The sequence below is a fragment of the Hemiscyllium ocellatum genome, chromosome 13 (genome assembly GCF_020745735.1).
Source record: "Hemiscyllium ocellatum isolate sHemOce1 chromosome 13, sHemOce1.pat.X.cur, whole genome shotgun sequence".
NCBI lineage: Eukaryota > Metazoa > Chordata > Chondrichthyes > Orectolobiformes > Hemiscylliidae > Hemiscyllium > Hemiscyllium ocellatum.
In genome coordinates, this window is record NC_083413.1 from 55116305 (window position 1) to 55130544 (window position 14240).

The following is a 14240-nucleotide window of genomic DNA, read 5'->3' on the forward strand; positions in this document are numbered from 1 at the left end:
GAAAATGAACATTTTTTAAAATTGGCGTTTGATTTCAAATTTAACCAAGTTAAGAACAATGCATTTGATGAATCAGTTCAAATTATCAAAAATGGGTGATCAATGCTATTAATGACAATTTATAACATTTATAATAATTGAGGCTTTTTATAGTTCATTCTCTAATGGATTAATTTCTTATTTAAACTTTGTATATGTAATGTATTTGTGTTGTCTTTTTTTACAATATTAAAAGTAAAGTTGTGCTACTAAAAATTCTTGAACATAATTAATCAGATGTCATTGGTCCCAGCAAGAAAATGTTCTGAACTGTTTTTACACAATTCCTGGATGAAGACAATCCTTTGGAGTTGATTTAGGCTAGGAATTTCCATTCGTCCCATTCATCTAACTGAAATCGCTCAATCATTTACAATATTTCATTGACTTCTAACTATAATAAACCCAATCAACCACACCCAGATGTCTAAGAACTTAAAGGATAAAATAAGGCAGACACCAGGAATTCAATATTGAAGAAAGCTAAGAGGAAAATAAAAGCATAATGGTGAATGCCAGAGGAAGCTAGGAAAGTAAAATCAAGGAAAACTCACAGATATTTTACCAATGCATTGTGTACGATGATAACTAAGGAGGAGTGGCCTCATAAAAGATCTAAAGTGTAACCTACGTTTAAAGGCAGAACATGTAGCTCTGAATGGCCAGTTTTCATCTGTATGCAGAAAAAGGGTGGTCAATGCATTTATAATAATTATTAAGGAGGAATGGGAAATATTGAATATGATAAACAGGAGAAGAAAGGAAACAATAGGGAATTAACGTACTTAAAAGTGGATAAGTCACCAGTGACAAATGAAATATACATCAGTCAGTTGAAAGAAGCCAAGGAGGAAATATCAGATTCTCTGACCATCACTTTCTAATCTTCATTAGGGTGGATGTGATGGAGGATTGTAGGTCTGCTAATATACCTTCTTAAAGTGGAATTAGGTTTTTTTTTCATTCATTCATGGAACATGGGCATCACTGGCTGACTAGTATTTATTGCCTGTCCCTAGCTGTGTTTGAGAAGGTGGTCTTGGGCTGCCTTCTTAACTGCTACAGAATAACGTATATTATGTGAATAATGCTTATTAATAAAGGCAGAATCGCTTTCCTCAATTAAGTGTCTGATTATATGCCTGAAATCCCATAACTTAGAAAACATGGGATGAGGCTGAGTAGCTGAATTTTTCAGTAGGTGCAGACACAGTAGGCAAAGTGGCGTCCCTCTGTACCACATGCTGTTGGTACCTTTTCTAATTACTGTACGACTCTGAAATGAAGAAATGTGCAGTTATGGAGGACAATGGCAGAGGTGAGACACTGGCATAGTGGCAATATCATTTGCCTAGCCAACACAGAGGCCAAAGTTAATACTCTAAGGACACTGGTTCAAATCCCAACTGTGGTAGTTAGTGGAATTTAGAGGAAATCAATTAAGTCTGGTATATAAAGCAATCCTTAGTAATGGTGGGTGTGACAATTGTTGTGGATTTTTGTAAAAACCCCTTTTGATTCAGTGGAATCTGGAATTAAGAATCCAATGAAGACCATGAATACATTATTGATTGTCGGAAAAACCCATTTGGTTTACTTATGTCCTTTTAAGGAAGAAAACTGCCATCTTCACCTGGTCTGGCCTACATGTAACTCCAAACCCAGAGCAATTTGGTTGACTCTTAACTGTCCTTTAGGCAATTAGGGATGGCCAATAAATGTGGCCAAGCCAGCGACACCTTCAACCCATGAATGAATAAAGAAACTTAACATCTTTTATGCAGGGAAATCTGTACCTGATCTATCTTACATATAACTCCAGAGCCACAGAAATGTGATTGACTCTTAAGTAATCTCTGCTATGAACCAGCAAGGGCAATTAGGAATGGGCAAGAAATGCTGCTATCCTTGCCAGAGATGCCCCCAACTCATGAAACAATAAAAAAAGGTTCAGCATGAACACAATCAGTCAAATGGCCTTCTTTTCTGCTGTAACAATTCCAAGATATTAAGTAAATATATTAATGTATAAATACTATCCAGTATTATTATTAGGAGGGAAATGAACTTTATTATTGTAACTGATTGAAAGATACAATAGATTAATTACAATTGAATTTTTATCAATTCAGATGCAGTAGTACACACCATTCCTCTTCTCAAATGTCATGCAAATCTGATATTTTTATTCTAATGATATTCATTGAGTTTTGTACAGAAATGGAAAGAACAGAATTGTAAGTTCTCAAGTATATGAAATGTTCAAAATAGTAGCCAATTTAAAAATCATTCAGTACTTCACTAAATATTACAATAAAAGTTTAAGAAACAGTATCTGGGCTTATACAAGTAATCAGAGGATGAGTAGAGATCCTGAAAAGGTGGACATACTACTGTGTGTCACTTGTGTCCCTCCACCACTGTTAACAAGTCCAAGCCAGATTTCATCCCCGTTTGAAAGATTCAAGATCAGAGATGCAGAAGCCGAACCAATATTTCCATTAACCTGGACACTAGAAGTGTTAAGAATGTTGACACCATTCATAAAAAAGCCAATTGTCAGTTTCCATTCTGAAACTATTACATTGTATGTAAACAAGTAGGTGCCACTAACCTCAGCAATAAATATTCCTGAACTAGTGTTATACAGCTGCTGTTCATTAAAGAAAATGTTTTGAAATTTAACTGGCGTTCCAATCAATGAAAGTTCAGTTTGACCCATTAACCCAACTGAAAAAGCCTGAGCCATAGCACATCCATTTTTCTCATCACTGGGACTCAGAAGTTTTGTCACTTCCTGTTGATCAGTTTCAATTATTCCTTCAGTACTTGAGCTGCCTTCTGACGCCTGTGATCCTTCTGGCTCGGAAAATGTAGAAGCTGCAATCTCTCTGCGAAATACCTTACTTATTTCTTCCTGAGAATGGATTTCTTTAGAAGAATCAGGAAGTTCAATATTGCTTTCTTCTTCAGGGTTCCTTTCGAAATGTTCTGTCTCTCCAGAAGATGAGTTTTGGCTGCTTCCAAAATCTCTGTCAGCTCCTTGGTGTGACTTTTCTCCTTTTGAGCCCAAAGGACAACACTTAGCAGGATTATTCTTCGGACCCGGAACCCCGAATGCATTGGAATTATTCAATGCATTATTTTCTTTGAATCCTGGTGCAGGTATTTCAAGGATGTTGTTTTCTTTGATGCCAGACAAACCTGGAAACAATATAAAGTGTTAAAATCTCAATTTGGTTTGAATCATCAGAATTTGTCCCTTCACCTCCCCAGATGACATTCAAAGAACCAGCCAGCTTTATCCTATTTATAGAATAGAATAGTGTAGCTAGCCTCAAAAAGACATGACCCTCTCTCCCACATAGCCCTACACATGGATGAAAAAAACATCATTTTGACTGGGACAACACATCTATCCTGGGACAGGCTAAGCAAAGACATGCCAGAGAATTCCTAGAGGCCTGGCACTCCAACCACAATGCCATAAACAAACACATAGATCTAGATACCATCTATCAACCCCTCAGAAAATGAACAGGAAATGACATCACCACAAACCACAGGAACCCCATCCAGGACAAACATATAAATAGAAAGCAGGAGACAACCGCTTTGCTTCACTTGGAGGTCGCCACTGATGATGTTACCTAGCCAGGTAATGAAATGTCTGGATATCAAACCTACCACTCAGCGAGCAAACCTACACCCTAATACTGAAACTGTAACAATAAATTTCGATTAGTATGTTGGAATTTTCAATGACAGATGAAGTATAGTACAAAGAACTCGTTACTTGCTTATTCTCAATTCATGAAAATTTATAGTATTACCATTAATCTTTGAATCCATATGAGCAGTTGTTTCAGCTTCATTGTTTTCATTAGTTGGAAGGGGAGTAACTTCTGGAGATGATATGGAAATTAGAACATTTGTTTCATTCTCTTGAAATCCAGAATCAGTCATTGTAACTAGATCAGAGAAAGTAGTCTCAGTTTCTGAGGAAGCCGTTGGATCTGGAGACTCACTTTCACGAGATCCAAAATCACCTTGTTCCATAGGTAAAAAAAATCTACCAGAGTCACTGTCAGCAAGACTGGTTCCATTCTGAGCATATAATCTGGAAGCCAGCATCGGCAGTAATATCATAAATGTATGAAGCATTTCTATAAAGATTTAAAAAACACAATTTTTAAGTATTATTTAAATGTTATATGTTTGTGATTTTTAAAAACAAATACATATTGAGATCTAAGCAATGGTGGTGAATGACATACAAAGTTTTAGCCACCCAGTCGGACAACTAAGTTAGGAATATTAATAGAAGGAAATATGATTTCACCACATTCCCTACAACATTACATCTCATACCATTGAAAGTTTCTTTATCAGTAAATTATTTTTCTTACAGCTTAATCGAGTTTGTTCCAATGGGCAATATTGTAATGGGTACCCAAACCCAGAAGTAATTTTACCATTATACTTACAGCTGACATGTGCATTTGTTCTATTATAAATTAAATTCACACCCTCATACATCTATTGCAACATCCAATCTTCGAATCTGTTACTGATATTTTAAATTCCACTCCACTTGAGCAGTCCTTAATACATCAAATATTTCAATTGGCTTGCCACTGATGAAAATTATTTCTCAAAATCAAGACAGCAAGTTTAAGATATATCAGCATTTTCCTCATGAAACATTTTGAACATTTACTCTTTGGGGAGACAAATATTTATCAAAAAAATCATTGCCTCTATGAACTGTACATAATTCTTATGACATTATGGGTAGATTATATTCCACACAGGTTACACAAACATCATTTTTTCGAGCTGAAATATCTGGGTTCAAGTCCCAGCTGCCCCCAAAGTGTGTCACAGCATGTCCTAACAGGCTGATCAAAGTAACTACACAAATGTTGTCCTTGCATGCCAAACTATCAGCACAGGTCATTTACCAAGTGGAGTGAACAGTTCTGGGACTTGCTTACATTTAAAATTCCAGGAGCACTCTGCTGCTGAACACCTCACCTGGAAGTGATGTGTTCAGTAGAATGTCATAGCTTCTGAGTCTTTTTGGCATTTGGGAATGCTTGCCAACTTAAAATAACACCTTGATGTTACGTCAAGTAAGTTATTTACTTAAATTAACATTGTGAATCCTCTTTTCCATAATATCAGTGTAATGTAACAAAATTATTAATGGTAAAAACTGGAAAGGGACACAAAAACCACCAATTGTTAAAATCCTTTGGACCAAACGCCTTCACGCAGTTTTTGGAAAATGTTCAACCAACAGGTGCAAATCCCAGGCACTTTCTAGTTTCCTGTTTCCATTAAAAATCAGTAGCACCATCAGTCTCAGTGAGGGAGCACACAACTTCACTAAAGGTGAAGCTACTCAAATCCATTTTAGAGCCTTGATCAATTTACTACATTTGATAGAAATCCAAATAAAACAACAGTTTTTACCCACAATGTTTAAAAAGCACAAATCTACATATTAAGCAAATCCACAGAAATGAACTTTAATACATTTCTAAAGCAATCAATGTAAAACCTCAAAACTTTCCACATGAACATGTCCTATTCACCTTTTGTTTATCTGAATAATATGAGTTTACCTGCACAGCAAACAAATCAACCTTCACTACAATAGCTTCGATCAAAATTTCTTTTGCCCTGGTCCGTGGCAAGTCTTAAATAGAATGTAAGTGCTTCATGAAAATGAGCATTTATTTCTCAATTGCATGTTAGATGCCTGTCATTTTCTTTTTAATAAATTGAGGAATTTGAATGAAATGTAGGGATGCACTTCAGTGCTCAATTATAATTACCGTTATTTTCTGACTTAATAGCCACTCACCAAATAACTGACTGTGATTTGAACAAGGCCTACACGCTGCTGCGCTTTATATAAATTAATGGCAGTTCTGAGCCAAGAAGTTTCAGAGCTGGGTAGTTATTCAGATAAACCAATAGAAATTTATTTTTTTTTTACAAAAAAATCCAAATACCACTTCAATGGTTACTGACACAAAGCTTTATTTTTTAAATTGCACTTTCACAATGAGAGTTCAGTCTTATTGAACTGGCACATGCTACTTACTAAAATGTGAGAACATGCAGTTACTACATCGTTATCAATGGCTATGCTGCATTTTGCTGATCTAAATGTCACAAGTAAATTGAAAATCATCAAGTATGTTTGCGTTTCAATTAATTTTTGCTCCATCAATTTCCACAGGCATTTTTAATATCAAAAGGTTGCTTCAGTAGCACCAATGATATAATTAGACACTGTTAAATAAAAAGAGACATGGGTTTCAAAGACTCTATATTAACAGGACAACAACTACAGCCATTTCACTATTAAGTTCGAGCATTTCTGAGAAAATGTATCCAAATGCCGCCCAATTTCTCAGACTACAGTAATACCGTGCTAACGCTTCTTCTAAGAAAAAAATCTGAAATTGAAGATTTCATTCAAGATCCAGCCCAGAGATTTGATGAAAATGATTTAACAAATAAAATGGAGAAATCCCAGCACTGATGACACTAAAATAGGTAGAAACGTAAATTGCAATGAAGAAATATGAAATTTACAAGCGAATATGAACAGGTTGCATGAGTGAGCTGAAATGTGACAGATGGGGTTAATGTGGATAACTCTAAGGTATATATTTTTGTCAGAAAAACAATGGAGAGAAACTTCAAGATGTTTTAGTGCAGAGGGTTCTGGATGTCCTTGTACATGAATCGTAGAAAGCTAGTATGCAGGTATAGGAAGCAATAAGGAGGGCAAATGGAACTTTGGTATTTATTGGTAAAGGAATGGAGTTTAAAAGTAGGGAAGCATTGTTGCAATTGTACAAGGTTTGGTGAGACAACATCTGAATAGTGCATAGAGTTTTGGTCCCCTTAGTTAATGACAAATTTAATTGCATCAGAGACAATTCAAAGAAGACAGAGATGAGGAGGGATTACTTCACTCAAAGAAGTGTGAACTGGTGGAATTCTCTATTCCAGAGTGTAGTGGGCACTGGGACTCTGGGCACATTTAAATTGGTATAGACAGATTTTTAATTAGCAGTGGGTTAAACGGTTATGGAGATTAGGCAGGAAAATGGAGTTGAGGCGATGATGAGATCAGCCATGATCATAGTAAATTGCAGAACAATACTTAGAGGCTGAATTGAAAACACCTCCTCCAAGTTCTTACATTGATGAAATCCACCCAAAAGTGTATTGTCTCGGGATTTCATACGCAAATTTTACACCCAAAGTACCTGAAAGATGGTGTGGTTATGTTTGCGGATGAATTTTCTTCATCAATTTTTATAGAAAGCGAAAAACCTACACCAAGACCTTTGTAGTTTCAGTACATATTCCTCATTTAGCTAACAACATGTCCCATTCAGTTAGATTACACACTGATCTGTCTGGTCTAATCTATACCTTAATTCCTAATTACATTTTTCTTTTCCATGTGACTAGCACCTTACATTTAAACTTTTACCCTGGAGCAAATGTTAAGATAGATGGCCAAAGGTTTGACAAAGAGTTAGGTTTGAAGAAGTGTCTCAAAGCAGGTGAGAGGAGAGAGGCAGCGAAGTTGAGGATGGAAATTTCAGAATGCTGTGTCTAATTAGTTCAACATAGAACAGCCAATGGTGGAACAGTTAAAATAAGGAGGCTGGAATTGGAAGACTAAGAGGTCTTGGATGCTTATAGGGTTAAGAGCGGCAAAAGCAGCAAAAGCCATGGAGACATTTTGAAAGAATTTTTATACTGAACCATGGGAGGTTTTGTACTTCAACAAACGCAGGGGTAATGGCTGAAAAGAGACTTGGTACGGAATCTTATGGGGGCCTGAATGATTTTGGTAATGGTGCAAAATGTGGAAGAATTATGTGAAAAGCCTAGAGAGGCCTATCTCAACATCCAAAGCAAATCACTGCATCCTTTAACTAAATTCAGGGCATTGAGGTAAGACTCTCACTAGACAGAAGTGAGTTGCCTATTATGGGGGATCATTGCACATTAACCACATTATTAGCTGCACATCTCATTTCATTGATATGCAGCTTCCTTATGTACCACCTGATGCAAGTAAACTAGATGCCCAGAGTTCTCAGCATGGAAGTCAGAGCAGCACCTGGTAACTGCTGACTGCAAAGAGCTTCCATGTTGCACCCAACGTATCCCAGAGCTCAAGCCATTGTCACCCGTAGCATGCATCCCTCAATACAGATATTGACTTCAGACAATTGTCAACCTTTCAGAATCCTTGTGGCACCTCTACAATCCAATTGCAAGAACCTTCAGAATTAGACACCTGCATTGAATGACAATAAGTATTGAATAGCTGCTTAAGAGACACAACACAGGGACAATGATACAACTTACAGATTGGATCAGGCTAATCTTTAGTGCTGTTTATTTGCTGTCTTAGGGCTCACTCACACAGTATCCAATTACATGCTCACAGAATCAATGCCTTACCTTACTGTTGGTCAGTCCTCAGTCAAGGGAGGGCAGACATTTTGCTGATCATCCAAGCGAACTTCTCTGAATTGCTTCTGATGAAATGAGATCTTTCCATAAATAAGAGGGCCAAAGCTGCTCACAGTACTCCAGATGTGGTCTCACCAGCACCTTGTATAGTTGCATTAAGACTTCTCTACTCTTCTACTCCAACCCCCTTCAAATCAGGGCCAGCATTCCTATAGTCTTGCTGATTAACTGCTGCACCTGTGTGCTGGCTTTCTGTGTTTCTTTCACATGTACTGACAAGTCCCTATGTGTTCCAGTTTTCTGCTGTTTTTCTCCATTTCAATAATAATCTGTTCTTTTGTTCTCCCTTCCAAAACAACTTCACATTTTCAATACTTCTGTGTGAACTGCTTTTATCTCTCTCACAACCTGCCCTTCCACATATTTGTACAGATGGGCAGTGTTTCAGTGGTGGCATTAGGCAGTCTCAGTGAGCAAGACGATATATGGTCAGAAGCTGAAGTGATGGTCTATAGGCTATGAGAAAGATGAGCACCATTTGAGAGGAGTGAGCAAAACTTATTTAATGATATGGGTCAACTATGAGTGGGCTTGTAAACAAATACCAAGGGCCAGTGGTGATAATGGCCAACAATTGAAAAGCAAACTGAATCTGAAACTGAAAAAACATCATATTTTAGAGTTACACTTCAGTATTTATTGAGTCTTACAAATACATATTTTTAAAAAGGCGTAGAGTGAGAAATCAGACAGAGCATGGTTTAAATTATTTTAATGTGCATTCTGCGTGGCTAGAGACAGGAAAGCATGGACCAGGTGTCTTGGGTAGCAGAGAAAAGTATTTAAATGTTTTTAAAATTCATCTAATATTAGCAAATAAGAAACTGAAATAGCATTAAATAGCAAACATTTCCATTAATATCAAAAGTGATAAAGTTTATCACTTGCTGCCAGACACATGCCTTGAGGATCAGGAATAAAGTTTACTCTAAAAAGTGTTCTCTGATTTTACTCCGAAAGGAGTTAGCTCTAATTGTAAGAACAGCCCCTCTTGAATTTGATTCCAATCAAGAAGAAATAGAGTTTGGGTATCTATCTTATCAATGGCTTTAATCTTAATCACTCAAACCTACTAAACTGAAAGGAATACAAATCGGATTGGGGAATTTGTCCTCATAATTTCAAACTTTAAACCCTGGTAATGGTACAATATATGGTATCCATTCCATGCCTGAGATTTAGTGCCCACACTGAATTCATTATTACAAATGAGATTCAATTAAGACCCTGTAAAACTGAAAAAAAAATCACTTCTTCACTGCATGGAAAGTGGAGTTGCAGGTAGATAGGATAGTGAAGAAGGCATTTGGTGTGCTTTCCTTTATTGGTCAGAGTATTGAGTACATGAGTAGGGAGGTCATGTTGCTGTTGTACAGGACGTTGATTAGGCCACTGATGGAATATTGTGTGCAATTCTGGTCTCTTTCCTATCGGAATGATGTTGTGAAACTTGAAAGGGTTCAGAAACGATTTACAAGGATATTGCCAGGGTTGAAGGTTTTGAGCGATAGGGAGATCTTTTAGAAGTTTATAAAATCATGAAAGGCATGGATAGGGGAAATAGACAAGGTATTTTCTTTGGGGTGGGGGAGTCCAGAACTAGAAGGCATAGATTTAAGGTGAGAGGGGAAAGATATAAAAGAGACCTAAGGGGCAACTTTTTTACGCAGAGTGTGGTGCATGTGTGGAATGAGCTGCTAGAGGAAGTGGTGGAGGCTGGTACAATTGCAACATTTAAAAGGCATCTGTATGGATATATGAATAGGAAGGGTTTGGAGGGATATGGGCTGTGTACTGGCAAGTGGGATTAGATTGGGTTGGGATATCTGGTAGGCATGGATGAGTTGGACCAAAGGATCTGTTTCCGTGCTATACACCTCAATGACCTTATGGCAGGTTAGATGGCTTTCTCTTGTGTGATGTTTCAAAAAGAATTACTGATATTGTTACAGACGCAAAAACAAACATGCTTTGATGACATTTGACCTGGAAGTGATACATTAAAGAAAATGTGTAACTTGTTTAAAATTCCAGTGGTGTCTAATTATTTTTATGAATGTTTGGAAAGCACATTTTAGAGTTTGCATCAATTGTAAAGGATGATTTGTATCTTTCTTGGAGAATAAGAAATATTGGTCTATGGGACTGGCAAACAATCTGATCGGAACATCAACAGGAAGGAAGTTAAGATACAGTCCCCCTGTGCCTAGACACAAAGATATTACAGTTGAAAGGCAGCTACAAGCAGAGGGGCTAGAAGTGAAAAGCATAGATGCAGAAGCAAAGGAATAGCGGAGACAAAACAAGGCACACAGAACATTTTCTAAAGAGAAAAAGATAAATCATTCTTAAGAAGAGGTCAGGAAAAAGATGTAGGAGTTCTTGGAGACATTAAGCAAACTAGTTAGAACCAGAAAAGCTTTCGGAATAGCTCAAAAAGCCAAAGAGCTCACCACTTTCCATGAATTGGCCACTCTATGAACTGGGTGTTATTGATTGGTCAGCTAAAAAGAAACTCTGCAAATCTACAACAACATGACTATCATGACCCGAAACAGCCAGGATTCAAAGAATATTGTTTTGTTGATGATATTCATAAACTCAAAGCTGAAAATTGGTGTAAGATAACATTCCTACCCTGCATGAATAAAGAACAGTATATTGTGGAACTGTGCAACTACTCTATAAGAGAGTGATTTGGGGGTTTGTGGTCCTGTAAGACATAACTTTTTTTGTATCGACAATTTTAAAAGTCTTATTATTTGAAGCAGCATTCACTCTTTGATTTATGTATCATTTCAATTGGTTCACATTCAAGTTAAAGATGCAAAAAGCCAAATCCTATTAGTAATTTGTTCTTTCAGAGTCATTTGAAAAATTGAGTTATTTTGGATCTCCGAAGTAATCATGTAAAGATGGGTAAACATGTTATTAATGCCAAATGGTGCATATTGGAGGGTTGAACAAAGAACTTCATGGCATGAAATGGGAGAACAGAAATTATGCAATTGACTGGTTCCTTTCAACTGCAAAGGAACAATGAATTATTGTCCCTTAAACCATTTTAGAGGAGACAACACATGCAGCGAAGAGTACTTTCAGAGGCTGATTAGGAATTTAAAAGTTTTAAACAAAAAAGCTCACTTCCTAGAAGGATTAACACATTTTAGATTCACCGATAAGAATTTACTGACTGTTCACAATCAGCTAAAAAGTAAGAATTTGTTTTTACAGCTGCTTTGTAATATACATATTCTTAAGAATTAAATTTTTTCAGTAGGTCATTGATTATGATGATATAACAGGCAACATTTTATTTCTCAAGCTGATGAAAATATGTCTTGTGTCATAGTCTTCTGTTTTATAACCTGATTTACATAATATTTTGAAAAAATGAGAAACTATATACTTGCTAAAAGGAAAATCTTACTATGTAAATAAAAATAACTGTTAATTCTAGAAAATGAAGTAATGGTACTCAAGAAAAAAGAAATAATTATCACATTTTCGGTACATCCGCTATCAATTACTGTCAAAATATGAATACATGAAAATCAGTAGGAGCTTGAGCTGACTTCACCATTCTATAATATCATGACAGATCTGACTTAATCCTAAATCCACATTCCGGCCTACATCTGCTGAGCCTTCACTCTCTTGCTTAACATAACTTATTTAAAACTTTATAAAAATGTTTAAAGACTTGGGGCTGAATCTGACATTTTTTTGCTACGTCATTTGTGTCAAGTTTCTTGGAGGATGTTTCACCTCAAGGTCTGATGACATCTCTTGTTGTATTTCTCCAAGCTTCATTAAGTACCTACTCTACCAGTGTGACATCCCTCTTGTCCAATTGTAGCCCTATCTTTTCATAATCCCAGAAAAAAAGTTGCCACACTGGATACCACAAGAAGACCAGTCTCCCCTATGATTATGCCATATTTAAATGACCCAGACAAGCACTGGCATTCCGAAACTGCCATTCTCACCAATCGACATTCAGTCAGAAGATGTCTGAGAAGGGAAAAATAGCACCATTATTTTCCAACAGGAACCTCTTGGAGGTGAGATAGAAGTTGATGCACTGACAGCAGCTGCAGTCTTCCGAAGAGGGTGATGAAAACATTGCACAGGAGGAACATTACTACAAATGACAGGTATGTACATCGTCAGGTGCAACAAGCCAGACTGGACATAATTGACATCCCGGTTTCAATCGATGTGATCTTTATGCAGTCATTAATTGAGTATAAATTAGTTGTCCCCTTTTTCCAGAGGACTCATACAGGAGGCCAGAACTCTAGGTCCTAGTAGCCCAATCTCCTGGTCAGTTCAGTCTCCAAGTCAGTTTTGTCTCCAAGGTGCAGGGAAATGGCCAGCAGTGTCACAAGGGATGATTAATGACCTGCTCTACTCCACCATAGTAAGTGCAAACTCAGGTACTCTCAGCTTTTTCATAGCTATCTCACCTCTGATGTTAAGGCTGTTACCAATACAAATTGTGCCAGAACACCCCCACTTTATCTTGTTCCTATGTGAAGGTGTACATGCTGCAGCCTGAACTGTAAACTTTCCAAACATGGCAGATTTTTCCCATGTGCTAGATGCTATAAACTATACTCATGGCATTGTAAAGTCTCCGTCAATTACACTGGAAGTTGCCATGATGCCTGTATCCCTGAAAAGTCTGTTCCTGCTTAATTTCAAAGAATTGGTGCACTAGTTGAATGATTATTAGAAGATAATGGTTACACTCTGTGACCGATTACACTATTAATTAATCACCTAACTGTGGACAAGTATAGAAATGATGCAGCCCATTCACATGGGGACATAATGGAGCAGACTGGTCTCTTGAAAATGAAGGTTCTAATGTTTGGTTTGATCGAGGGGAGAGGGGGCCTTGCAGCACACCCCAGACAGTGTACTGCATGATACTTGCATGACATCCTGCACAACTGCAACAAGCAAAGAGGGGGTGAGATAGATGTTGAGGAACTGACAACAGCCACAGTCTTCCAAAGAGGGAGATGGAGGAATGCAAATGTGGTTCCATTGTTTAAAAACAATACAAAGGAAATACCACATAATTATCAGCCAGATAGTCTTATTTCGGTGGTAGGCAAATTGCACAGGAGGAACATTACTTCAAATGACAGATTTGTACACCATCAGCTGCAATAAGCCAGACAGGACGTAATTGACACCCAGTTCCAATCAATGTGATCTTTATGTAGTCATCATTAATTGAGCATAAATTTGTTGTTGCTGAAAGTCACAAAGTTACTGTTTATTCCCAGAAACGAATCCAAGCTTGTTTCTTGTTTTTTTTTTCACATTTTCTGTTCACCAATAAAAGCTAATCTTTTGTTCTATTTGAACTGTTTCCAACATATGATGCTCCCACATTCAATAATATCAAAATGTTGTATTATGCTGGGTGTTATGGAAACATTAGCAACCCCTTAGACAAGAATGTAACATGATATAGTGTTAAGGAACAATAGTCTGAGTGATTTGAAGGTAACCTTTGCATCTTGCAGATACAGTTACAAACTCAGTCGATCAGAGAGACAATGATGTATTTAAAACTGTGTGCTTCTATTTGCAATGTAGTG

The 14240-nt window shown here is 37.0% G+C and overlaps 1 protein-coding gene across 2 annotated transcripts in view; it reads right to left on the reverse strand.

The window, feature by feature from the left end:
- Positions 1–2314: 2314 nt before the first annotated feature.
- LOC132821898 (complement C1q and tumor necrosis factor-related protein 9-like) overlaps positions 2315–14240 on the reverse strand; it is a 71729-nt gene continuing 59803 nt past the window's right edge. Inside the window, exons 1-3 of one of the 2 annotated variants that reach the window (XM_060834825.1) lie at positions 8551–8773; positions 3873–4205; positions 2315–3243 (exon numbers count right to left, since the gene is read on the reverse strand). In XM_060834825.1, the coding sequence (XP_060690808.1) occupies positions 2393–3243; positions 3873–4203 (1182 nt within the window). In that variant the 5' untranslated portion in view covers positions 4204–4205; positions 8551–8773 and the 3' untranslated portion in view covers positions 2315–2392. Of the gene's footprint in view, positions 3244–3872; positions 4206–8550; positions 8774–14240 lie in introns of those variants that run through there. The other variant, XM_060834826.1, reaches the window with a different exon arrangement.